General features: G+C 39.3%; 1 protein-coding gene across 1 annotated transcript in view; it reads right to left on the reverse strand.

The window, feature by feature from the left end:
* Positions 1 to 25,547, reverse strand: part of PLCB1 (phospholipase C beta 1) — a 532,247-nt gene that overhangs the window by 129,492 nt on the left and 377,208 nt on the right. The window contains exons 13-15 of the mRNA XM_075203998.1: positions 23,534 to 23,618; positions 22,268 to 22,445; positions 5,653 to 5,726 (exon numbers count right to left, since the gene is read on the reverse strand). Coding sequence (XP_075060099.1) covers positions 5,653 to 5,726; positions 22,268 to 22,445; positions 23,534 to 23,618 — 337 coding nt within the window. The remainder of the gene's footprint in view (positions 1 to 5,652; positions 5,727 to 22,267; positions 22,446 to 23,533; positions 23,619 to 25,547) is intronic.

Consider the following 25,547-nt stretch of genomic DNA (forward strand, 5'->3'; position numbering starts at 1 on the left):
GTGCTAACCACTTAGCCACCGTGCTGCCCATACATATACTTATATATGTTTGCCGTGTTATTGGAATGGTGCAAGTGCTATTCTGTAAAATTATAGGCAATGTGTATTGTAAATATGACCCTGATTCAGGTGCTGTAGACCATACTTGCCAACTCTCCTGAATGTCAGGGAGACTCCCTGAAATAGGGGTGATCTCCCTCACTCCCTGATGAGTCTGGCATTCTCCCTGATGCTGAGCCAGTACAAGATGTGGTTGGCTTCGCCATCTGTGGCATGATGACACAGTTCAGAAATTGTGTCCTATGTCCATGTATTGATGCCTATGGAGGTGGCCATTTTCATGGAGACCAAGATGTAATCAAAGACTGACAGGTAAGACAACATGACTTCAGTAATGGAGACAGAAATGTAAGAGACTCTTCAGTCTCTAGAGATTCATTAGCTGCTTTTCTTTACCGCATACTTGCCTTCTCTCTCTGACCAGGAGACTCCCGTATTTCGAGGGGAGACCTCCCGGGCTCCCAGGGGCAGGGCAACCTCCTGGTTCTCGTCCGCGCAATAGATAAGTGGCGGGGGCCCGGGGCTTAATGATGCAAATATTGTGTCATCTTAAATGCTGCAATACGTCAAGCCCCGCCCCCGCACACCCTCCTCCCCAGGGATCTCCCTGAAGCCAACTAGGAAAAGTTGGCAAGTGTGCTGTAGATGTATAGAACAGCTGTCAGAGATAGTATAAAATATGTGTATTATGTATATGAGTGCACCTAGCTAGAAATAAACCCCTTTTATATTATACGCTAAGGGACCAGGTAGGTAGGTTATTATATAGGTGTATTTCCAGAAGAAATTAATGATCGTTGTAGTCACAATAAATAACACATTATGCAGCATATAATTATTCTTAGCGGTCATCTATACCGTATGTCTACTGTCAATATGGGGAAATATTCAAGGACTAATGAAAGTTATATTTCATTGGAGAGATTTATTCTTATTGATAATAATTAGGATATGTGGCAGGCGAGGAGGGGCCAAAGAAAGAACAGCTATGAAGGTATGATTTTATAAACTGGTAAATGTCTTTTTGATAATAAGCCCCTGTCCATCTTATAGCCGCAGAACAGTTGTATTTCCTGCAGTCTCTGTAGAACTGCTCCCACTGTGAGATATCTCGGCTTGGTTTATTTATTCTCTTTCTTTCTTTTTATCTTCCTTTTTTTTCTACTCCCTCACTGGCCAGAATGAGGATTAGATCGTCCTCCCCTCGCTCCCTTTTCCTTTTCCCCATTCACTCCCCCCCTTTTTTCTCTTTCCCCCCTAATTCCTATTTACCCTACTGTTTCCTCTATACTAAAAACTCACCAACAGGTGATCTCTACATTTCGCGTTTGTTTTTATTATTGCCACCTTTATATTTATTTATACTTTTCTTGTGTATTCAACGTTGTCATTTCTATGTTGTAATTTCATGGGAATTGATATTATCATTGTATGTTTATCTGTATCCTCTGCTGTTGTTAGAAATAAAAAAATGTTTAAAAAACAAAAGAACTGAACAACTGGTCGGGTTTCTTTATCTGAGAAGACAGCCCTTTAATGAGGACTACCACAGAAAGAGAAGTAATGAATTTACAGATAATTGTTTATTAATAATAATAATAATAATAATAATAATAATAATATTATTATTATTATTATCATTTATTTGTTAGGTGCCACAAGATTTCCGCAGCGCCGTACACAGTACGAACAGTAGACTATACAGGGTGAAACAGTACAGAACAATAAACAAAAATACCAATACTTCAGAAACTCCAGGCAGGATGCTGCAATAAGCACGGAGCAGAAGAACAATAGTTTAATAATGATTAATGGGGTATTGCACTCAAGTACCCAACAGAGGCTACAATAAATGTATGAAATATGTACGAGTGCATCTAGCCAGGAATAAAATCCCTAAAAATCATATTCAAGTATAAATGTACACTTTGAAAAAGCAGATTTTCTTTTTTAACCAGTAGGTGGCGTGGAAGCACAACTCTTCAACTTTGAATTTTTTGTGTGTGTAATTTTTCTATATGTTTTTCCTTTAACAAACCCTCTATGCTTTTTGCTTTAGCCATCCATGTATTAATAAGTGAAGCAACACGTGAATTGTACTGGTTTCACCTCCGGGTGCTCCGGTTTCCTCCCACACTCCAAAAACATACTGGTAGGTTAATTGGCTGCTAACATATTGACCCTAGTCTGTGTGTGTCTGTCTGTCTGTGTGTGACTGTCTGTGTGTGTCTGTCTGTGTGTGTTTGTGTGTTAGGGAATTTAGACTGTAAGCTCCAATGGGGCAGGGACTGATGTGAGTGAGTTCTCTGTACAGCGCTGTGGAATTAGTGGCGCTATATAAATAAATGGTAATAATACATATATATATATATATATATATATATATATATATATAGATAGATATATATATATATATTGCAGAACAGATTGTAGCACAACTGAAATGGATATTTCATAATCGTTTAGATGTCAACTAGAGCATATTTGCTTACTTTGGGAAAGTGCTTTCCCGGGAGAGGGTTGTGACTAGAGGGCGGGAGGGGGCGGGGGGGAGGTGAATCGCGTCACTTTGTCCCCGCCCCGGCAACGTAAATGACATTTTGCCGCGGGGGGCGGGGCCAAAATGTCGCGATTCACCGCGAATCGCGTCATTTTGTGACAGCGGTAGCGGGATGCGGAGATTTGCCAGCTCTCTCGGACATCCCGGGAGAGTTGGCAAGTATGAACTAGAGACATTCCGTTTGGGTGACAATTGCCTGCTCCCAGACCTATCACTGACTCTATACCTCGAGTAAACTGGGGGCAATTCAGTAATTCATGTAAAAGTATTATATGAAATCTTTGATTGAACCCGGGTTCGTTCAGTCAGTCAGTGGTAGGTGTGGGAGCACCTGGGCGAATTGCGTCAGCTTGAGGGGTGCACTTACTTAGGGTTTCCCTTTACGCTGCCAAGCTCATTACTAGCTACATCGGCAGTAATTCCCCGGTTTGTCCTATTCCAAGAACAATGGCTTCCTGATTATACAAGAGCCTGGTAAATAATACAACTAGAGCAATGTCCTGAGGACAGATAGCATGAACCATCTGAACATCCTGCATGTGTAATTACATTGTGCACTTCAGTTACATGAAATATTAATTGATATTAATGTATCAGCTCTTGTGTGCCGAGTGTGGGACGTATCTAAAGTGAGTATTCTATCCCGAAAGCACAAACAGCAAAGTTAAACATTGGTTCAGGATAGTTTAATGATGAAATATAATTCAATTTTCTTGGTTGTTAAAAAGCAGAAATAAAAAAGAAAATAACTGCTGCTTTTAGGTAATAATCCGCACAGACATGATCACTGAACATTCTATTGTATAGTCACTATGAGGAGCACATCTAAAGGACGGGTGGGAAGATGGGCAATTTTCAAATGTAATGTAATGTATTTTTTGAAATTTTAGCCCTCCCATCCTATGAAAATCTGTGTGTGTGTGTGTGTGTATGTTAGGGAATTTAGACTGTAAGCTCCAATGGGCCAGGGACTGATGTGAGTGAGTTCTCTGTACAGCGCTGCAGAAATAGTGGCGCTATATAAATAAATGGTGATGATGATGATGATGAGGAAATAACATAAATTATTCAAAAAAAATCTGTATAATAAATTCCAAACCTGTGTTAATTGCATTTTTATATAGCAAAGCGTGTCTAGCTCATCTCCAGCTTCTAACGACCTTCTATAGATTCTATTGTATGACATCATTTGTTTAACATTTTCTCCATGAAATAAAAAATGAGGCACTTCCATTTAATTGTCCATTCTCCAGCTGAAATATCCTAAAGTCAGGAAGCTGTGTCTGTCTTCCTGCAGGACCAACCGCTAAGTATCACGTCTTTGGCACTTCTGTTGCTGTTATTGGCAAAAGCCGCCAGAAGTGACACATTGCACCGTTCCAGGAGAAACAGTACTTGAGTTTATTGATAATAATTCTTAATGCACTTCAGTCCTTTTTAGATGGCTGGAAACCGGCTTGCTAAGATAAAGATCAGTGCTCGCTCTGTGGTGTAAACAAACAGCACTGCATTGGTTTTAAGAAGTGAAATTCCACGAGCATGTCTACTGGTATGAAACTATCAAATTCTATAAGAGAGATAACTAATTTGACAAATTTCACATTTCAGCGACTGCAAAGCCTTTTGGAATAGCGAAATAATAATAAAAAAAATGAATTCTTGCTTACTGCATGCAATAATAGTGAGGTTTTCTACATTCAATATATCTGTGGTAAAGTCTCCCTAGGTGGATTGTTATAAGGATTCTAGCATACTTGCCAACTTTTCCTTGTTGGCTTCAGGGAGATCCTGGGGAAGGTGGGTGTGTGGGGATGGGGCTTGAGGAATTGCATAATTTTATCTATTGTGCCACTTATCTATTGCGGGGACGAGAACCGGGAGGTTGCCCTGCTCTCCCGGGAGGTCTCCCAGAAATGCGGGAGTCTCCCGGACATTCTGGGAGAGTAGGCAAGTATGCGTTAAAGAAAAGCAGCTAATGAATCTCTAGAGAATGAATTGTCTTTTACATTTCTGTCTTTCATTACTGAAGTAATGTTGTCTTACCTGTCAGTCTTTGATTAAATCTTGGTCTACATGAAAATGGCCACCTCCATAGGCATCAATACATGGACACAGGATACAATTTCTGAACTGTGTCATCATGCCACAGATGGCGAAGCCAACCACGTCTTGTACTGGCTCAGCATCAGGGAGAATGCCAGACTCTTCATGGAGTGAGGAAGATCACCCCTATTTCGGGGAGTCTCCCTGACATTCAGGGAGAGTTGGCAAGTATGGATTTAAGGAACCATGGCTATATAAAGCTTGTGACTTCAAATAGTTTTAGAAGCTACAGTAATGGTTACTGTAGATTAGATTATTCATTATATTATCTATATGCTTTATACATAACTGTTTAAATGAAAACAAAACATGACATCATACATCAATGTTATAAAATATTGTTTCAGTTAATAACTGTATAACTCCTGAAAATAATAGTCGTATTGCTATAGAGATAAAACTGGCCTTAGTCTTTATAGAAAATGTAGTTTATTTACCACCAAGTGAGGGACGATTTACTTCTACTTTGGTTACTTTTTATACAATAACCTTTGTAGCCTCTAGATCTCCAGACTGTCATATTTTAAGGAGTCCATGTTACTTTTATATCAATGATCACCCGGGTAAGATAGATAAAATCAATTTGCCACCCCAATCTATTACAAGGCTGCTGCTGCTTTGTCTGTCAGCTCCAATGTGTAGTGTAATAGTAGTCATTTAAAAGACCTCCCTTATATTTTCTAGTGTCCTATAAATTGACATTTGACAGTGCAGGCTTCAGACTGTCTCTGGGAGATCACATGACTTCACATAAACTAGTTCAGTTCTGTGCATTGAAGGAAGTAAGGGTAGTACTCCCCCACCAGCATCTAGTTGGCATGTTTCCCATCTGAGGCAATGAGGCCAAAGACACCAGAAATCCCGGTAAGAACAAGTGAAGAATATCACGTAAATTATTTATGTTGCTAAAAGATGTAACTTCATCTTACTTCATCCATGAAAGATTTCTTACAGTCATCATCGTCATCATCGTCATCTTCTTCACTCTCAATGTCGGCTTCACCTGGAAGACATATCAAACCAAAGCGATCACAGAATGCTAACAGACATTTGATATATACAGCAGAGTTCGCATACAGCAGACGGTGGATAGTGGCCGGGCACCTTGTATGCCCGGTATATGGTGTTTAGTGGATCACTTGTGTCTACTGCATCCACAACAAGGAACATTAATCCTTATGACTATCTCCATTCCAAAATACGATTACATGCATTCGCAAATCAACAAATGACCACACCACTCGCTTACTAATACAAGTGGGGTCATGCTCTTCGCCTACTTATAGTAATGACATAGGATGAAGGCCTTACTGTCATGAGTGATACAATAAGACATAACAGGTAACAAGTGCTTTTTGAAGACATAAAAGGAATAATATTTATTCAAACTTCTGGACATATTAAGGAATTTAAATAAAGAACATTTCATTTGCTGAAAATTGATCAGATTTTAAGTACATGCCGTTGTCTAAGGGAGAAACAAGTAACCTCTTCCTTTCTACATTCTTTACCATCTCTGTATTGTTTTTGTGCCTCGCTCTTAAAATTAATATCCACTTTTAAGTTGCTTCCATTAAATAAATCAGGCCCAAAAAACAGTATTTATTTGCCAATGAGACACCAATATGGTAATGGTAATGGAAGTAGACCATTTTACTATAGTTCTCCCTTGACGCTCCCAATATCTCTACAGCTCTCATTTATGTTCCTCTCCAAAGAACTGGGTTCTTTGGAGAGGAACAGTTTTGATGTAAGCTGCTATTAATGATTTACAGTTTGCAAAGTGTAACATGATTACCATGGCAACCACAGCCACATGACATAGGGTGTAGTAAGCAGAGAGGCTTAGGAAGACCTCACTTTCAGCATGTATGGTCATAGAAGAAATGCACAATATTTTTCCTCTACCTTCATGTGATCACTGAGGAGCTTGGTGACTGACTGACTGAGACTCAGAGATCATGTTACACTCTGCATGGAATCAAGCAGAAACCAGGCTGGGTATGCAAACACAGCAATGAGTTATGGAAGGAACTTTTGGAAAAATGTCGTCAGTGATCAGCATAAAATTCATTAAAGTTTTAAAAAATTAGCTGTTTAAGAAAAAAAAAAGATCTATGTGAGATTAGACCTATAACTCTATTTACTATGACTGCTATAAGAAGATTTTCACTGAAAAGCAGATAAAGATAAATGTTACTTCTACTTTTCCAGTTTCCGTAACTATCGAATTCTGGAACTTCTCATTTCAGTAAAACCCATTTCTCGCCAATGATTGCACAAACTCAGTCAAATAAAAATGACTTAGTAGAAACAACAGCTGCTCTGGCAAAAAGGATGAAACGAGCTGCAACACTGTTCAGGCCAGGGGAGTCACATATGAATTGTGCTTCAGATCTTGTTAGTAATAGGAGTGTAATCTATAAATCATGGTGAGGGTTGTTTATCTGCTTCTATGTTTAGTTTTCGAACCTGACACATAACTCTGAGAAGATGTAAACACCAATGTTATCACATTTTAGTGTGTAAAATGTGATAAGTGCTTAGAAAGAAAAGCGGCACAAAGGGGTTTATGACATAAAACAAACTATGCTCTAAATAAGAAATAAAATAATTTACTAATATTAATAACATTACAGCAAAAATACTGAATGACCTATAGTCCTCCCAGGAGGTATATTTACTAAACTGTGGGTTTGAAAAAGTGGAGATGTTGCCTGTAGCAACCAAACAGATTCTGATCTGATTGGTTGCTACAAGTACCATCTCCACTTTTACAACTGATACTAAATGATAATAAAAATATATAATATATATATTATCTTCCATGAGAACACGAATGTTCCAGGACAAGCTTTTTAAAATAACTGTTTAACACATTTATGGTAGGAAAGGAGTGCGCCAAATTGGGGAGTAATAGGGGGTGGGGGGTTAACTGTCAGGATCGGTGACTCAGCAGCGCTGTCATAGAGGTAATGTGAGAACTCAACTAGCTTCAATTGGTCACAGCCAGTGGACAATTAAAAACCTGTGGTTTCCTAATGTCACTTCATGCTACCACAGCTGTGAGAGCTAAATAACTGCTGGGCACATCACATGGTATCTTATGGGCACATCCTAGGCATATTTCTATAAATCACATAACTGAGCATATTACTGGGCACATTACAGTACTCGTCATATTGCCATATATCTTCTTCGGCATATTACTTTGGCATTACTTAGCCTATGAAATCTTGCTGGGCTCATTACTTGGCATATTACATCTTGTTGGGGACATTAGTTGACATAGTACATGTGAATGGCTTCTCTGACCAGCGCTGCAGAATTAGTGGCTCTAGATAAACTGATGATGTACATAGTACAGGGAACAAGTTCCTGAACCTGCTGCAGTGCTCTATTACGACTTGAACTGATATATCTCTCACATCTCAACACAGACACAGACTGCACTCGGGGACTGTCCCTCTGACCTCACACCATGAGAACTCTTCTTCCCGCCATAGCAGCTGTCGCTATGTGGCTCAGAGTCTGACACCACAGATCTCAGCAGTGCCTCCAATGTAACACCCCTTTACCTAGCATTCTGATAGGGGTGGTGAAATGTTGTCTCTCTTCAGTGCCTCCACCCGAGTATTCTACACAATGTGGTCGGGTACGGACTGTGACTGAATCCACCAGGGGAGGTCTCGGGAAACCCCTTGTACCTGATCACAATATCCGTCAGAATAATAATGGACCACACACTGTGGTTACAAACAGTCAACTGGGTGTTTATTTTGTGGTAATAAATGGGAAAGGCAGATTTAAATATGGGGAGATTCTGGATGGGATAAGTGGGACAATGGGTCAGATAATAATCAAAGGCAACAGCAGGGCGAATAGTAATAACGAACCAACAAGATGGCCACCACACGTGCATTCACTTGAGCCCAAAATTTCCCACAACTCACTCACACACAGACACAATAATCACAGTCCTGGCAATATTAAATATTTTGTGAGATTAACTAGTTAACTTTGGTGCACTTGTAGAAATGCTGGTAACCTGGGCTACTTTACTTGGGTGTCTTTAGTGGTAACTTGCATTAGATCTCTGATATATGCACAGATCAATGTTAGAATGTCTAACATGAAGATTAGAGGTATAATGTTCTTTTCTTAATGCAGCAATAATGTTTGGTGTGTTATTACTTATCTCTTTTCCTCTGGATGAAGATGAAGGTTTCAGACTCTTTTGTTTCATGGACTGATGATGGCTACCGGTAAGCCTGATCTTGCTAGCTGTCCCTGTCTGCTCCTATGCAGAGTCCCCCTCTCCGCACATAGTCTCGCTTTGCTGTGTAATCTACCTCATGCTGTTTAATAGCTTATTCTCTGAAGGGATTCTGCTACAATCCTCTCCTATGCCATATTATAACCAGCAGCTTCTTTTATAGTTCTGCTGTCTCTGTGTCAGCCAGCACACTCTGTCTTTCCAGCATACTCTGCTCTCAGACCTCTCTCCTTCCCTTGCTGCTGCCACACACCTCTCCTTCCTTCCTGTCTCTCTTCCCAGCTCAGACTCACTGCAAGGACTGACCTCTGCTTCACCCTGCATTCCCAGGTCAACAGGCTGTCCTATCTGCATAGAGGATCAAGACAGTTTTGCTACATTTAAATCTGTCCACACATTTTAATCTGCCCTTCCCCACCCACCTGAAGTGCAACATGATTTTGCTAATATGCAAATTTCCACATTTGTTTTTGCTTTGCTCCTAACTTTAAATGAGGCCCATATTGAATTTGTTGTGTATATTTGTTTAGTTTTTTTTTATCTTGTTGTACATGTTACTTGACATATTATATATTGTTCCATCTTGAATATTACTTGGAATACAACATCTTGTTGGTAACATTATTACGCAAATTACATCCTGAACTGTATTACTGGGTACAGGGACTATATGCACAGCATTTACTTTTTGCCATAGCTTGCATCAGGGGCTGGCCGGCAAATGTTAGCCTATGGGGTGAGAATTGGCTCAGCTGTCCCTTATGCACATTTTAAAGGGAAAAAAAGCAGATAGCCCAGTGACCCAGCCCAAGGTAGGCCACTAGTTCACCAGCTCGAGGATTAGATGCCCCCCCCTGCCCCCCAGCCCAGCCAGCCCTTGGTTTGCATAGTGTGCATGGCACACCAAAAATGCCTCAGGGTATTTTCAATGACGGGCCATCAGCATTTGGCTGTGATAAGAATCTGAACGGCCAGTTTTGCCTGCTTGCTTGTCTAATTCTTCAGAATGTGGTGCCCCAAAGCCCTATTAAACAGCACAGAGGAAGTGCATAAACGCTTTTAAAAATGCAGGGCTACAAGGGGTTACTAGAGGCTGAGGAAGACACAGTGGGAATGACAGTTGACAGTTGAACTGAAAGGATGTACCCAGGAGGATGAGCATAAAGGAGGAGTGTGTGATATAGCAACAAGAAAGGGGAAGCTGACATGAGAGACTGATCTGCTGCTGGAATTGGTGACATTGCCAGCACACACGGCTGGAGAACGGCTGGGGACACACAGTGGGGCTTCCAACACAGTCTCTACGAACTGCAGAACCTTTTCAAGGTAAAATCCTAGCCTGCAGTGTACTGCACACACCCCAGCGTCAGAAGGAAGAGTGATGAGAGAACAGCGCCATCTTGTGACTGAATTGAGTAACAGTCCTGTGTTTTGTTATAATCTTTAACACTGCCTACAGTTTAACATCTACCTTTTAGAGAGAAAGTACAGAGACTTAATCGGGATTATTAACCCTTCTGGAAACTTCTACAGGATATTTAAACACTACAAAATTCCTGTGCACAGTTCAACCCAGAACTGAGTGTAAAATATGGTAACGTTACCAGGGATAATATTGGTGCACCAAATGTTTTAGATGAATGTTAATGTTAAGTGATTTACCTAAAAATTGATTTATTGATATTGAAGATGTTATAGCTATTGTGCCTTATACTCACCAGATGTATATTATATGTTAAATGCTATTGTGCTCTATGTTGATCAAACGATTATTTTGCCATTATCATTGAGCTGAAGGGGTCAGTGGCGCGGTGGCTTACCAAAATTATTCTTAACGCATTCTTAATAAACCCAAGTTGTTTGACCAATCCTTGTCCCTTTCATTGAAGTATTTATCTCCTGACCACCGGATATCCGAACAGAAAAGAACCTGACTCGTGTCTGGAGGACAAGGGAAGGGAAGGAAATCCCATCCGTCTCGACCACCACAAGTAGCCAAGGACCAAGGGTTTTTATAGATCGCAAACTTAATATTGTTACTGACAAGTTTGGACTCAATGTCTCCAAATGTAAAGTTTCTGATGCAGGTCCACCATATATGGAGGAATGAAACCCCTGAACCCACAGCCTCTCCACATACAGGGAAAATTAGCTGTATATCTCATTTAGTATATGGGTACCAGATACTTTATTTTCTTTTATATACATGCAGATGCTTCCTCCAGATAAATTCCATAAACCGCCTGTGTACCAGGGCCAGTGTACCAGGGCCAGTGTACCAGGGCTAAGTACCCAGCCCAGTAGGGTTTGAAACAAGAAAAGTGGTTGCGGCACCAGGTTAATTTTGATCACCACAATCCTTCTTAACCATGTGATAATCATTTTCTGGCACCTAAATAGGTCTACCTTTATGGATGCAAGGACCTGGTCACAGTTTTCTCCATAGAGGGTATTGTAGCTATGTACAATATAAACCATACTTGCCAACTCTCCCGGAATGTCCGGGAGACTCCCGCATTTCGGATGGGTCTCACGAACTCTCGGGAGAGTGTGGCAATCTCCCGCATCTGCCCACTTCCCAGTGAAGTGGGCAGAATTAGGGCCAAAATACTGCGATTCTCAGGGAATGATGCGATTTCGGAGCCCTGCCCCCCACACGCCCGCCTCCCCCAGAGAGGCTCCCGGACACCAACTGCAAAAAGTTGGTAAGTATGATATAAACCCCCAAGTATTTTATCTTATTATTATTCAAGGCAAAATTACATATGTCAATCTTGGGCTTTAATACTAAATATTTCAAAACTGAGGCCTCCCCCTACACGTCGCCCTCCCTCCTTGCACTTATAAAATCCAACCTCTGAGCTACTTTTTATTAATTTTCTGATTAGTCAGAACTGTTTTGTTATATAAGGAAAGACGATATAGTTTTCCTTCTTTAGAACATATTTAAGTATTTTCTGGGGTCTCCTTCCACTTTAAAGTATACTTTTAACAAATTTCCAAAGTGTGCAGAGTGTACAGTTAATATCAGCATGATATAATATAATGCATTGTAATACCAATAATGCCAAAGTTATTTTTACAACTTGAATTCTATACAACATATATACAACACAGATAACTAAGACAAGTGTGAAGAAGGTTGTCAGGGAAGCTGTACATTGGATCACTTGGGGATAACATACTTTACATGTCTTAGAGCAAAACAGACGATTTCGGGTTTGGAAAAAGAATTCTGCTGCAAAGTAACATGTTTTTTGGAGAATTTCATTTTTAAAGAGCTCTGTGTTGACTTTTAGTTTTATTATAATGCAGGCAAACACTAGAGTAGGCTATTTGCACCACGTAAAAAATTAAACCGCACTGCGCATGTGCACAACTTATATTTTGAGTTGAGTGTATCTCATACTTGGGTCCATTTACGCACCTCTTAAAGATGTACCCAATTTTGACTTACATGTATCATTAAGGTAACCCTTTTAGGAGTCATACCTTTGTGCGTCCCATAGGCCTGGTGCAAGTTTCCGAGTTGATGATGATGATGATGATAATGGCCACATCTCTGTGATGGACGTATCTGTATACTAGATTTAAAGGTGCATCTATCTTAAGCGATGTGTGTTTTAAATTGCAGCTGTATAAACGCAAGTGTAAGGATGCCACTGGAGAAGCTGTTCTGCTACTCTGATCTCCTAATGTAGAGAACAGGCCACTGGGAAGCCCAAAGGCAGACGTTGAAATTACTGTATTCAATGTACTTACGCACATTATTACCGTAATATCGGTAATAGTAACTTCCCCCCTATGTGTCAGGTAAGGTAACTGATTTGTTATTTTGTATAATCTTCACTATTATTGAAATTGTACAAATACAGTCAATGATAGTTTTGAGAGATAGAGAGAAACAGATCAGCTTGTATTCTACTCTTTGCTCACTGTCTTGGAAGAATAATGTCTGCGTACGGATACCTTTGTGTTATCAAGTCAATACATTGGAGGTGATAAATTAAGCCCAGTATTCCACCAATAATTTCAATTATGCCCACAATTTCCCATCACTACATGACTAAATTGTCCTCTCTCCTTTCGGGCCAAGCAAATCAGAACTGTCCTGCTGCTATTGGGGTTATTGGGTGGGGGTATGATACAAAAAGCAATCAATATTATGATTATACTTTTTGCAAGAATCTACTAATTATAGTGATTATAGCGCACACAGCACAATAAAATAGGACAATTTGGATGAAGAGGAGAAGGACAATGAGAAAGTGAAGGGCAGTTAAAAAAAAAAATCAGGCGCAAAAATTACACTAAAGGAAAAAAAACAGAAAACAGCACTGTAGACTGAAAACACTAAGCTCCCAATAATAAAACTGTGAGGTTGTATACGTGGTGGATCATAAATTCATTAAATAAAACATCAATTATGAATCTTGAAATAAAAACACACATCAGTGGGAATCAAGTATAAAACAGATAATCACACACTGTATCAAGCCCAAAATAAATAAACATAGATGAATAGTGACATACACTATAGAGTGAATTCTAATTATTGTCAGTCTGTCTGTATTGACAATAAATGATAAATCATACAATCTATGATAACTAAATATATTAGCAAGTTCTGATGGTACTCCTATAGTAGAATAAAGTTACACTAATTAATAAAAGAAAAACCAATCCCTGAGCTGTATGTTTATTGGTTAATTACATTATATGAAAAACCTGTGATTTAAAAATTCACCTGAAAAATATTCATGCAAGTTACAAATAAATCCTTGTGTTTGAAAGTAATCATTTTGTAACCATGACACTATGCAAAGAAAAACGTTTTGACAGATTTTTATAGAAACTTTGAATTTAACAAATTGGGTTTATAGATATGAAATACTTTTTAAACGAAGACTTAAAGTGTCATTATACATTTCAGCCAGAAGAGGGCGACCTCAGTTAATTTTTGTGTGTGTCAAAAACGACCATACTAACCAATAGTTGTTTCCATTTTTCATCGGAATAATAATTAAGAAAATGAAATAATCTGCTACGTTAGTATGTGAAAATGCTTACTTTTATTTGTGCCTTCAGAAACGCCAAGCTTAATACAGATCATTAAAGTTTCAGTGTGTATGAATGAATGGAAACACTCACTGTGATACATTTATCACTGGACACTGATCTGCAAAATAAACCTGAATATTTGTTCTGCTTATCTTTAACTTAATAACTTCATTTGGAATCACTAGTAAATTAAAAATTGGGATAAACAATATTGCTAAATGATTATTTTGCTAGAGCTTATATTTTTATATAATTTTTCTACCCATGGGAAGAGTTATCTTGTGCAATAACTAAATGTTTGCATTCTTAAAAATATATTGTACAGCAAAGCATATGTAGGGCCACATGGAGGGTGAACAGAAAGTTATCTCTGATCCGTTTAATATTATTCCTGATTTATGTAGCACATTTATTATTTTACAAAACAATATACAAAGAAGCATTCAATCTCTGTTCTATCCAGCTGAGCGTACAATCTAATGCTGCTGCCTGGATCACAGGAAGACAAAATGACATGTTCAAGGTCACAAGGAGATAGGACTGGAATTATAACCGGGGCCACGTCTTCTCCTTGTTCTAATGCTGGTTGTCTGGGACAATTGGAGACGTTTGCAAGACCAGAAGGAGATGACAAAAATGCTGCCTAAACACAGTAATAGATTGTTCGCCCAATATTCCGGATCTGTAAACAAATTGGCCACACTTGTGGATGACTAAATTGCACACATCCAGTTGTACAACTGCCAAACCAAACAACCTGATTGCAGTGAATTGCTTATGGTCATGCATCCATGGGGGTTACTGATTCCTGTATCTCTCCAATTTTTACATATGAATGGAGTAGAGAGAGAATATCATATAGAAATCATTCATGTAGCGCACACAGGTGTTTTTCCAAAGCACATAACAGAACATGCATGCAGGAAAGTAGGACATATTGGGCCTGATTCATTAAGAAAAGGAAAGCAAAAAAAATGAGTAACTTTGCACCTGGAGAAAACCATGTTGCATTGGAGGGGGAGGTGAATTTAAAATGTGGGGACAGATTTATAATTTGGGTAGGGCATGTCCTAGATCAGTGTTGGCTAACCTGTGACAATCCAGATGTTGTGAAACTACAAGTCCTGGCATGCTATGCCAATATATAGCAGCTTATTGCTGGAAGGGTACGCTGGGACTTGTAGTTTCACAACACCTGGGGGTAAATGTATGAACATGCGGGTTCTTCAACACCCGCGTGTTCAGCGTGTTCGGCGATTAAATTTCAAGCGGCGCTGCATTGTAAAGGGAAACTTCCCTTTACAATGCAGCGCCGCTTGAAATTTAATTGCCGAACACGCGGGTGTTGAAGAACCCGCATGTTCATACATTTATCCCCTGGAGTGTCACAGGTTAGCCAACACTGTCCTCAACTTTAAATGTCAGTGTAAAAATAATTCTATCAAGTATTTGTGTGCTAGATGAAATAACAGGCAAAATAATAAACTAATTTTGCACCCCTTGGATTGCAACATGGTTTTGCCAAGGTTTAAAGTTACTCATTTTTTTTGCATTACTTTCCTTAATGAATCAGACCTATTCTATTTATCCCCATCCCTGCTGCAAAATCCACCTTGTTTCTACGTAGAGATCAATTTCTATGTGAGATTCTCTGTTTATTCTCTCAGGGATGGAAGTGAGACACAATTCATGTACAGCCCTTTCACACATATGTCTGTGTGCGCCGTTCCTGGGTCAGCCAATGACCGAGCACGTGTCTCATCGTGGGTCAGCTGTCACATTGGTTTTCAGGTCTACGCCTTCAAATCTGACTGGATCAGATTTATTGCCCATTTAAGAAGACCAATATCTCGTGTAAGTGTCTCAGCGCCAGTTCTTTCTGCCAATGATCTCTAACAGTGAGAAAAATATACCATCCACGTTTGGTTCAACAAATATTGACATTATTGGTCTACTGGTTATTGCTATGGCTGGTGCCATGTGACAGGAAAGTCACCAGCAACACACTGCCAATCTCTCTCCACTCTTATTGTAGCACCCAGTTTGTTCACTGTGCACAACATAAGCAATTGTTCTACTGGAGTCGGACAACTGAAATTTGGGCTAATTTCAGAGATTTGCTGTATCTGAAACGACAGTGAATATTTAGCGCTCTATGTACTAATATAAGCAGAGCACCAGTTCTCCATTTTAAGTCAGAGGTAACAGGGATTTCGTTGTAGGGGGAGGGAGAAGTATGACAGACCTCATAGCATCTGTGGACGTCCTTTGTGACTATTAGTAACTCTGCAAAACATACACTTGCAGGTGACTGGGGGGGTCTTCTGTCCCTTCCCCCCCGGGGCTGGTCCCAGTAGACTGCTCTGGGCTGGGTCACTGGCTGACCTGTATTTATTTTCCTTTAGAATGTTCCTAAAAGGCTGCTGAGCACCACAGCCAGCCCTGCTTACATTTCCTACATAACTATATAAACATTACTGCAGCATTGCCTGTCTGAGGTACTTCTTCCTTTTTTCTCTTTTTTTACCCATCAGGTAGGTATAACATCCGTTGTCTATCCGGTAACGGACATAAACGCTCTGGTCTTCCTACGGACGAATCGTGTCACCTTTCATCACATGGTTCCGTTTTTTATTTCACAAAAAAAAAAATCGATAAACCAGCAATAACAGTTTACTACGTCCATATACATAACCAGCTCTCACCTCCCGATGGCAAAAGAAAGTATTTTTTCCCTTTGTCAACATTATACAACAACAACCCACTGACCGCCACAGGACACAATTGTTTTCTGTAGGTTGCTGAGGACATAAAATCCACCCTGTACTCCTTCATAAGTTCCAAATTAAAGCGATTATAGGAACCAATGTCCACTTATCCTGTTTAAATAATAGGGAAATTTAAATATTTTTAGTTTAAGTTTCTAGAAGGTAAAAGAGGACTGTGGCGGGAAAGCCAAGACACATGGGAGCCTTCTCCAGGACGCGACTTTGAAAGAAACTTAGGTTACCTGCTTGTTTGGCGAGGGGACAGTCACAATCTAATCATTTCCTGAGAGTGGTATATTGCAGCTGACACTAACAGCGTACAGTACAGTCGGTATATGTAGAAACAATTTGTTGAACTTGAATTTATTGCCAGCTTCTGTGTGTGCCGTGCAGGGAGTTGCCTCTGTTTTCAAGTACAAACAGTTCCTAAAATCTTACACTGCAGCTTGTCATGAACATGTGGGCATATTGGCTGACATTCCTGCAATGTTTATAACCACATTTATTTGATCAGGGAACAATGATTGCCCTTTTAATTACCTTAGAATTGCTTAATAGGTGTGACGTACTCTCATGTCTATCACCCGGACTACAGGCGTGTAGCAGTTTGACAATAGTGATATACAGTATTTGTATGTTTTTTACATAAGGCAAGATATTCTTTTTAACATGTTGACATTGCTTGGCTGTGTAATGAAATGTATGTGTCAACTTTTAGTAAACTTACTACTCCAAGTCTAACGGATGATGTCCATTTTTTTCATGCTCCATAGAGAAAACTAGAGAGGTTCAAAACTCTTTCAAAGTGGCTCTCTAAGGGTGGTTTGTCCAAAATTGTCAAAAAAATTCTTAAATTTTATATAGACAAAAGATTTGAACCAGACAAACAGGTTCAATCATGTCTGTGTCAGTTTCAACATGCTTAAGCTTAGATGGCTAAACTACATAGTACTATTACATTTTTTCCAGAAAGCACAAATTTTTTAACTATGCAACTCGAGCACAGTCATGTTAATTGTCCAAATTAAAAAAAGTAAAAAAAAAAAAATACTACCAATGCACTGTAGCAATTTAATCTTAAACATGAAGAAATGACAATATTTTATAGTTTACCTTAAAGTCTTTTAACTCCAAGCTGTAAATCTGAACTTTGATGTAAACTTCGATTTTTAATTTCACAGCTTCGCACCGATATGCACCATGGGGGTCAGCCCAAAAACAAATTTCAAGATTTTCAAGATTATTCAAACCAAAAGTTCTAATTTTGAACTGGCTCAAACATTTAAAGCGTCTCTGTAGAAAACTTAAAGATAAATACTGTCTGATTAGTCATTTGTGTGATTTGTATAGTTATTCTATCAAGCCTCCCTTAGTTGACTCTAGAGGGTATATTTACTAAACTGCGGGTTTCATAAAGTGGAGATGTTGCCTATAGCAACCAATCAGATTCTAGCTGTCATTTTACTCATGCTCCAATGGAAGATGGAATCTGTTTAATATTGATGTATATATTCAGAATTTTCTGGATGTGATAGTCCAAGGGGTAAATGTATCGACCTGCGAGTTTCCGGCGGGTTTGAAAAGTGGAGATGTTGCCTATAGCAACCAATCAGATTCTAGATGTCATTTTGTAGAATGTACTAAAAAGATGTCAACTAGAATCTGATTGGTTGCTATAGGCACTTTATCAAACTAGCAGTTTAGTAAATATATCCCTAGATCTCATCTCAAAATACAAGGGAACACATGAGTATTATTAACCTCGGCTTGTAGATAGTGTGATACAGACCATGTCACCTGTATCTTTCTCTGAGGTGACCAGAGACAAGGGGACAATTAATAAGGCCAAGTAAATGTGCCACAGTACATTACACTAATGGAACAGGAGAGCGTTTACCTTTGTTCTCTGTTACGTGTGCCTCTATATGCAATGGAGTTCAAAGAAAGAGATGGCGGTGGGCAGTTATAGGATTATTTTAAACAATAGAAGTCTTGCTCAGTGCATTACAAATCTGTGGAACGTGCACACACTCTTTGCTTTTGTGATGCATTAAGCAGGTCAGTAGATATAAAGTAGTTCTGAATGCATCCAACATCCATATTTTAAAACATGTTTTAGACATTTTTGATATACTGAGCAGGACTATATTGAACTGAGGGGCATCCTGCTCAACAGTAGAAAACCTCATGGGTTCCGGCACATGTGTACTTCAAATCTCACCAATTTTAGATTGTCACTAGGGGCTAGATTTACTAACCTGGGGGTTTGAAAAAGAGGAGATGTTGCCTATAGCAACCAATCAGATTCTAGTTATCATTTATTTAGTGCACTCTACAAAATGCCATCTAGAATCTGATTGGTTGCTATAGGCAACATCTCCACTTTTTCAAACCCGCAGTTTAGTAAATGTACCCCTAGGGGTGGAACAAGACATGTCCGTGGCCCATACATATTCAGGTCCTCCTCTCCGGTGGCCCCTGCTCTGCTCTAATGAGCATGTGTGGGCGATAGTGCATGAGCAGTGAAGCCCCGTTGTTAGCCAAAACCCCTGCAGTTGCGGTAATTCTGCTGGTAACCTAGTGTAATGTGCCTAAATATATGGCTGCTACTGAAAAAAAGCACAATAAGTATAATAACATGGGACTGACGCATTTTGCTGTTTTCTGTACTTCACAAAGGACAAAAACTGATGTAAAAAGCACATTTGCGTCCAGACACAGAATCACAAAAGGTATGTGGTTTATCTATAGCCAAACATCTCAGTCATCTTTGTCTTGAATTGGGAAGATAAGCTTATTTCCTTGTAAATACTTTTTGCTTTCCGTTCTTCTATACCATACACCTCATTTGAGATCTCCATCTGATTAAACATTGTGGGGTAAATTTATCAAGCTGAGAGCTTTCCGGCAGGTTTAAAAAACCAATCAGATTCTAGCTATCATTTATTTAGTGCATTCTACAAAATGATAGCTAGAATCTGATTGGTTGGTATAGGCAACATCTCCACTTTTCAAACCCACTGGAAAACTCTCAGCTTGATACATTTACCCACGTGTTAATAAAGTAATATTACTTGGCATCAACAATATAAAATGTATACCAATATACTAATATTATACATTGTGACAAACAAGCAGAGTTGCTGTGATTATTACTACATTATCTGAATGAAATGCTAATCTCTTAGAAAAGGACAATTCTGCTTGGTAAAAATGTGAGGGGGAAGGCAAAATTATTAACTCATTTTGAATGTATACACTGATGATGGATCTAAGCAGCAGAGGGGCCTTTTAATAGTTTCCATAGGCTTTGTAAAGATTATCACTGCACCGCAGGTAACAGAGAATTCTCACTCTCTTCGTTCCCATGGAAAAAACCTTCCAAGTGTTTGTGGTTGTCAGATACAAATAAGCATCTATCTGCCTATACCTCAAATGAATCTATGTGCACGTTTTATGATAATCTGAAAATATAAGATATATTGCAATAAATCTACTGAACCTTTTGTTTATTTTGCAGGGCTGATCTTACTATGACATTTAAAAACATGTGTATTGAAAAAGGTTTTCTTCCCAGAATTATTATGCATTATATTATACTTGGTAGACTTAAAAGCACTCTGGGAGAGCTAGTCAATTTTCTGGTTCACCAATCCCCTGTACCAATATGCGACACCCACTGTGGTGCCAGTCGTTGACTCACTTAATAGCTTTTTCATGCGTATGTATGTGCGGTATAGCACTCAAACTGCCGACTTTAATCTGGTCATATTTCCATGCTTTTAAAGGGAAAAAAAAGCCCATTAGGCAATTTGAATTGGAAATCTTAGAGGAATAAATTGTGAAATGATTATTATCATTTATTTATAAGGCGCAGCAGTGTGCAGCCAGGGAATAACAAATACACAACATTATACATATGACGACACTAATGCTTATGTATGGAGTCACTGCGATGGCGGCTATTATCATTCACCAATGTCGTCATTTTTATGCATAAGATGAGTAATCTGAACACCATCAATATCTAAGGTCGATGATATTGGTAGTAAAAGTGAACAGGCATGTAAAACGTTATGACATCATTAACCATCTACTATATAAATGCCTAGTGGCGTGTGTGGGAAAAAAACAACAAGCTGCAGCGCCACCTGCTGGGCAGAGTTATACACTGACCTATATATTTCTTGAAGGAGAAGTGACAGTTGTGAGTGGTTGGTGGTTGCCGGGGGTGACAGTGGGGAGTTTTTAACACCTTTAGTAGCTTGATGAAGGATGTGGCGATGAAGATGAAGGATGAGGTGATGGAGAAAAATGATGAGGTGGTGACATGTGGACAAAACCACGTTAAAAAAGGGCGCTTGCGTCGGGAAGTAACGCTCTTCCCCTGAGGAGGCCTGGGCTAGGCCCAAATGCATGACAAGAACCTTTTTAACACCTTAAGTAGCTTGATTTGACTAGAATGCATGAGTATCATGCACGGGTTAACTTGTTGATTATATGTTTGCATATAGGGATATCATTTGTTACTGCTTATGCGATAAAATGAACAACATGGAATTTTGAGACTACATATACTAAACTACATATAAAATTATCACATGACCTTCTTTAGCATTCCCCAGTTCCAACTGATTAGCAGTGCTCCTCATAGTAATTGAACATTATAATCCTATCACAAGGCTGCAGCAATTATTCCCTCTTTTACATTTTGATTTTCCATTGTTTAGTTAATTTTATATTACTCTTAATTTAAATAATTGTGTTATTAAAATAGAACTAATGATTTAAAAATTAAGAACTCATAAAAAAAGTTAAATCCAAGCTGTTGGACTGGCATGTATTAAACCACTAGGTCACAGATAAAACAGAACAGAGTAAGGAGATTTCAGTCAATCAGAGAGGACCACACTGACTATCATACACAACAACCTAACCCAATTTGCGTTGCAGCCTATTAGTTAAAGTTATGGCTTGGCATAAGAAATGCAGACATATGTTTGCGCTAGCCCCATACTTATTCAGCCCCCGTCCCATGAAGCTCTTTGGACTGCTAGGATGAGTGCAATAATTTCAGCCACTAACTTCAATGCTGTGACTCCTGTCCAATCATGTACTACTTTCAGCACACACCTCCTGACCGGCCGGATGGTATCTCCTACCTAGCCCGTCACCTCTAACTGCTGTGAAATACCATGCTCTGCCAGATCAGTTCAATGTGTGACAGGGGTTACAAGCGTTTAATAAAGTTTGGGCTTATTCAAAAGTGGGCAACAACTTAAAGTGCTCTCTGGTCACGTTAATAACTTTCTTTTTCATATTTCTGCACGGCACGAGTGTAACGTCTCCTATGTCAGCAGCAAAGCCTCTAGCTGAATGCCAGCGTTATATTTGAAATATTACGATGTACATTATGCAACACACACTCTGCTATCTGACCTGCTCCAGGAGATGACGGCTCAAACACGCTGGAAGAGTCACTGCATGCATTAGATGCCTGTTCTGACAGCTTCTTCTTCCCACTTCCATCAGATGACTTGTGAGATTTCTTTTTATTCTTCACCAGGATTTTATACTTCAGATCCATAGGGCTCGGAAGAGGGACTCCTGATTCAAGCTATGTTGTTAAAAAAGCATATGTTAGGATAAAGAAAATGCTGTTTTATATTACCATCAAAATCAGGCTAGTAACACAGGCAATATAGAGGAACATTTGAGAAAATAGATAACAAGTACTAAAGTACCACCTGTGACCAACAGGTGGCAATACAGAGCCAAATCAGTCTGTATTACCTCTTTATTGCAGACATACTGTAGCTGGAAACTTTTTTAGAGCAAGAAGAATATAGACTGCAAACTGCGTATTTAGCATATATTTGTTTGTGTTTGTATTATATATAAGCTATGCATATCTGAAGATTTTAATGTGGCAGATTTGGCTTGAGGAGCTGTTATTGTGAGGTTCCCCAAGAAAATCCTGCCCTGTTTATACAGATAGCAACTGTAGAAATTTAAACATATATTGGTGGCTTATGTAATATGTATACAGAAGAGAATGAATAGGTGTCATGACAAAACAAGAATAATAATGATAATATAAATAAAATAATGACAGCTATATATTCAACATTCTAGATTCCCATAGGCATCTATAATTTGCAAGAAAGTACTGTAATAAAAGCTGAAAGGAGTTATTGTAAGTATATGCACTATACTTCCTAATGAGGTGCTGGTATGACACAACAGGCCTGTGCCTAAGGGCAGATTAGGATGAGGGGCAGCTGTTTTTCTATACATTGTGTATATGTCAGACCTGTTTTTCTCTGAACAAATGAGAAAAATTAAACAACACCAAAAATCCACCCATAGTTTGCCAGTTTCAGCTGATGACAGTCACCATTTCTGGCTGACCACACAACTTTTAGCCCTGGAAATTGTGACTGTCCCACAAAGATCAGGGGGTAAATGTATCAAGCTGAGAGTTTAAGGCCGGTTTGAAAAGTGGAGATGTTGCCTATAGCAACCAATCAGGGTTTAGCTTTCATTTTGCAGAATGTACTAAGTAAATGATAACTAAAATCTGATTGGTTGGTATAGGCAACATCTCCACTTTTAAAACCTGCCTTAAACTCTCAGCTTGATACATTTACCACCATGACGGTTCACAAGTGTTGCAAAAATCATTAAAAAGCAATGCTGTCTTACTTGATACTTTTCTAGTGCCTCTGTCAGAAGTCCATCCCCAAAGATTTGCTTGCAGTACTCTGCCATCTTTGCCTGTTGTTTCGGTCTGTAAAACATCATTAAACACATTTACATATTGAGCACTATACTATTAAGTCATGCTTGTTAGTATCTTCCATTGGCTTCCATAAACCTCTAAATGGGTATAAGCAGGGATGTATCTGTCTTCAGATAGACTGAGGCACCAGGTTTGGGGCAGTGCAATGTAAGGAATCATTTACAGAAACTCTTCCTAGCTGCAGTAGTGGTGACAACCTTGTTGACATATGTAATAAGGGTTAGCAAAGCACCAAGTGCGTTTTATAGTGTACACCATACTTGCCTATTTTCGGCAAGTGCAGTCAGGGAGAGGAGCATGACTAAAGGGCGGGCGGGGCGCCATTTTGCCCCCTCTCCCCCGGGAAAATGCTGTTTTATCGCGGGGGCGGGGCCAAAAGGACGCTGTTCACCGCGTCATTTAGGCTAGGCAGTTGCGGGTTGCGGGAGACCGACCCGAATCTCGGGAGTCTCCCGGACATTCCGGGAGAGTTGGCAAGTATGCTGTACACTACGTTAACAGAAATATTTTTTTTTAGTAAGTAATTAAGGGTGACCATTTCAGTTGCTGTGCCAGACACTGAACTAGCAAAATACACTCCTGGACATGTCAATCAGACACAATGATATATAAAACAATAGGCGGAATCACATCAAGAGAAACTGTACTGCGCCAGCAGGAGGTCAGCACATTGGTGAGATATTGGTTGACAAAAGTGGTACAAGAAAAAGTGTTAAATGAGGATTGTCACAATAAAAGGACTCAATTGTTTGGAAGAGGGTAAAGATCCAGTAAACGTGGGGTGTATTTTGTATATATGTATTTATTTATTTTTATTTCGTGATAGACATTATTATTTTGTGTACATTTCTTTTTATCGTAATAGTTAACCAATACCATAGCTGTAAAAAGTCACCAGTATGATTTCAAACACCCTAACTTACCAATTCCCCTTGTAGACACTGAGCTGTCTGCTTTATGATAATGACAACAGTAAAAAATAGTTCATGTTATGTAAATATACACTAGCTTTAGAGCACAGGCAAGGTAATGTATAGCAAATAAAACACATAAGGCAAATAATTATAATACTTTTAATACCGCCGTCATCAACTTGATGATGATGATGATGACTGCCATCCATATCTTTACTCTGGTTGCATCCAAGTTGGCCTCTGCATATTTACAGTGCATTTTCAGTTCCACAAATGTTTAGATACGTGGAACTCACGCAACACGAATAAGGCCACGATTTTGCACCCATAATTTCACATCTACACTAGGGTCACATAAACTACTCCAAATCACGACCTTAATGTGATCATATCTGATCATCATTTCCTATTCACGTATCGCTGAGATACCATGAATTAAAATTGTTTCCAAAATACATAAATGTATTTAAGCAGAATAAAATGTTGATGAGTCTCGTTCTGTCATATCAGACACAAAACAGGCCATTTACAAGCTCATCCCCCCGCAGGTTTTATAATCTCTTGTCCAGAAGAGTGTAAGTGCTACATAAAAGCTGACACTTTTTGCTTGGGGGACCGGGAAACATGCGTCTAACTGCTGAGCTCTCTCTGATGACCACAGAAGACTGTGTGGTAGGCAGCTGTGCAAAGTCATTCTGACAAAATCCTCCAGGGAGGTTCTGACTATCCATAGCTGTTAAACTGACTTCCTAGGAGAGTACAGATGGAGCCGAGAAATTGTGCAATGGCAAAAAGATTCTTACTAAGCCCTAAAGCCCTCCTGTTGTCTTTTCTGTGCTCTGTCCTGCTGGAAGGATGACTGAGATGACAGGAGCTGAAACTCCCAATAGTAAGACACAAAGGAAGTAACCTAGATTCCTGTGACAGCCCTATGATAAATATAACTAATATTTATGAACAGACGGGTCGGTCCCATCAGGGAGCAGGACAGCAGATGGGTGAC

Source organism: Mixophyes fleayi, chromosome 3 (genome assembly GCF_038048845.1).
Source record: "Mixophyes fleayi isolate aMixFle1 chromosome 3, aMixFle1.hap1, whole genome shotgun sequence".
NCBI lineage: Eukaryota > Metazoa > Chordata > Amphibia > Anura > Limnodynastidae > Mixophyes > Mixophyes fleayi.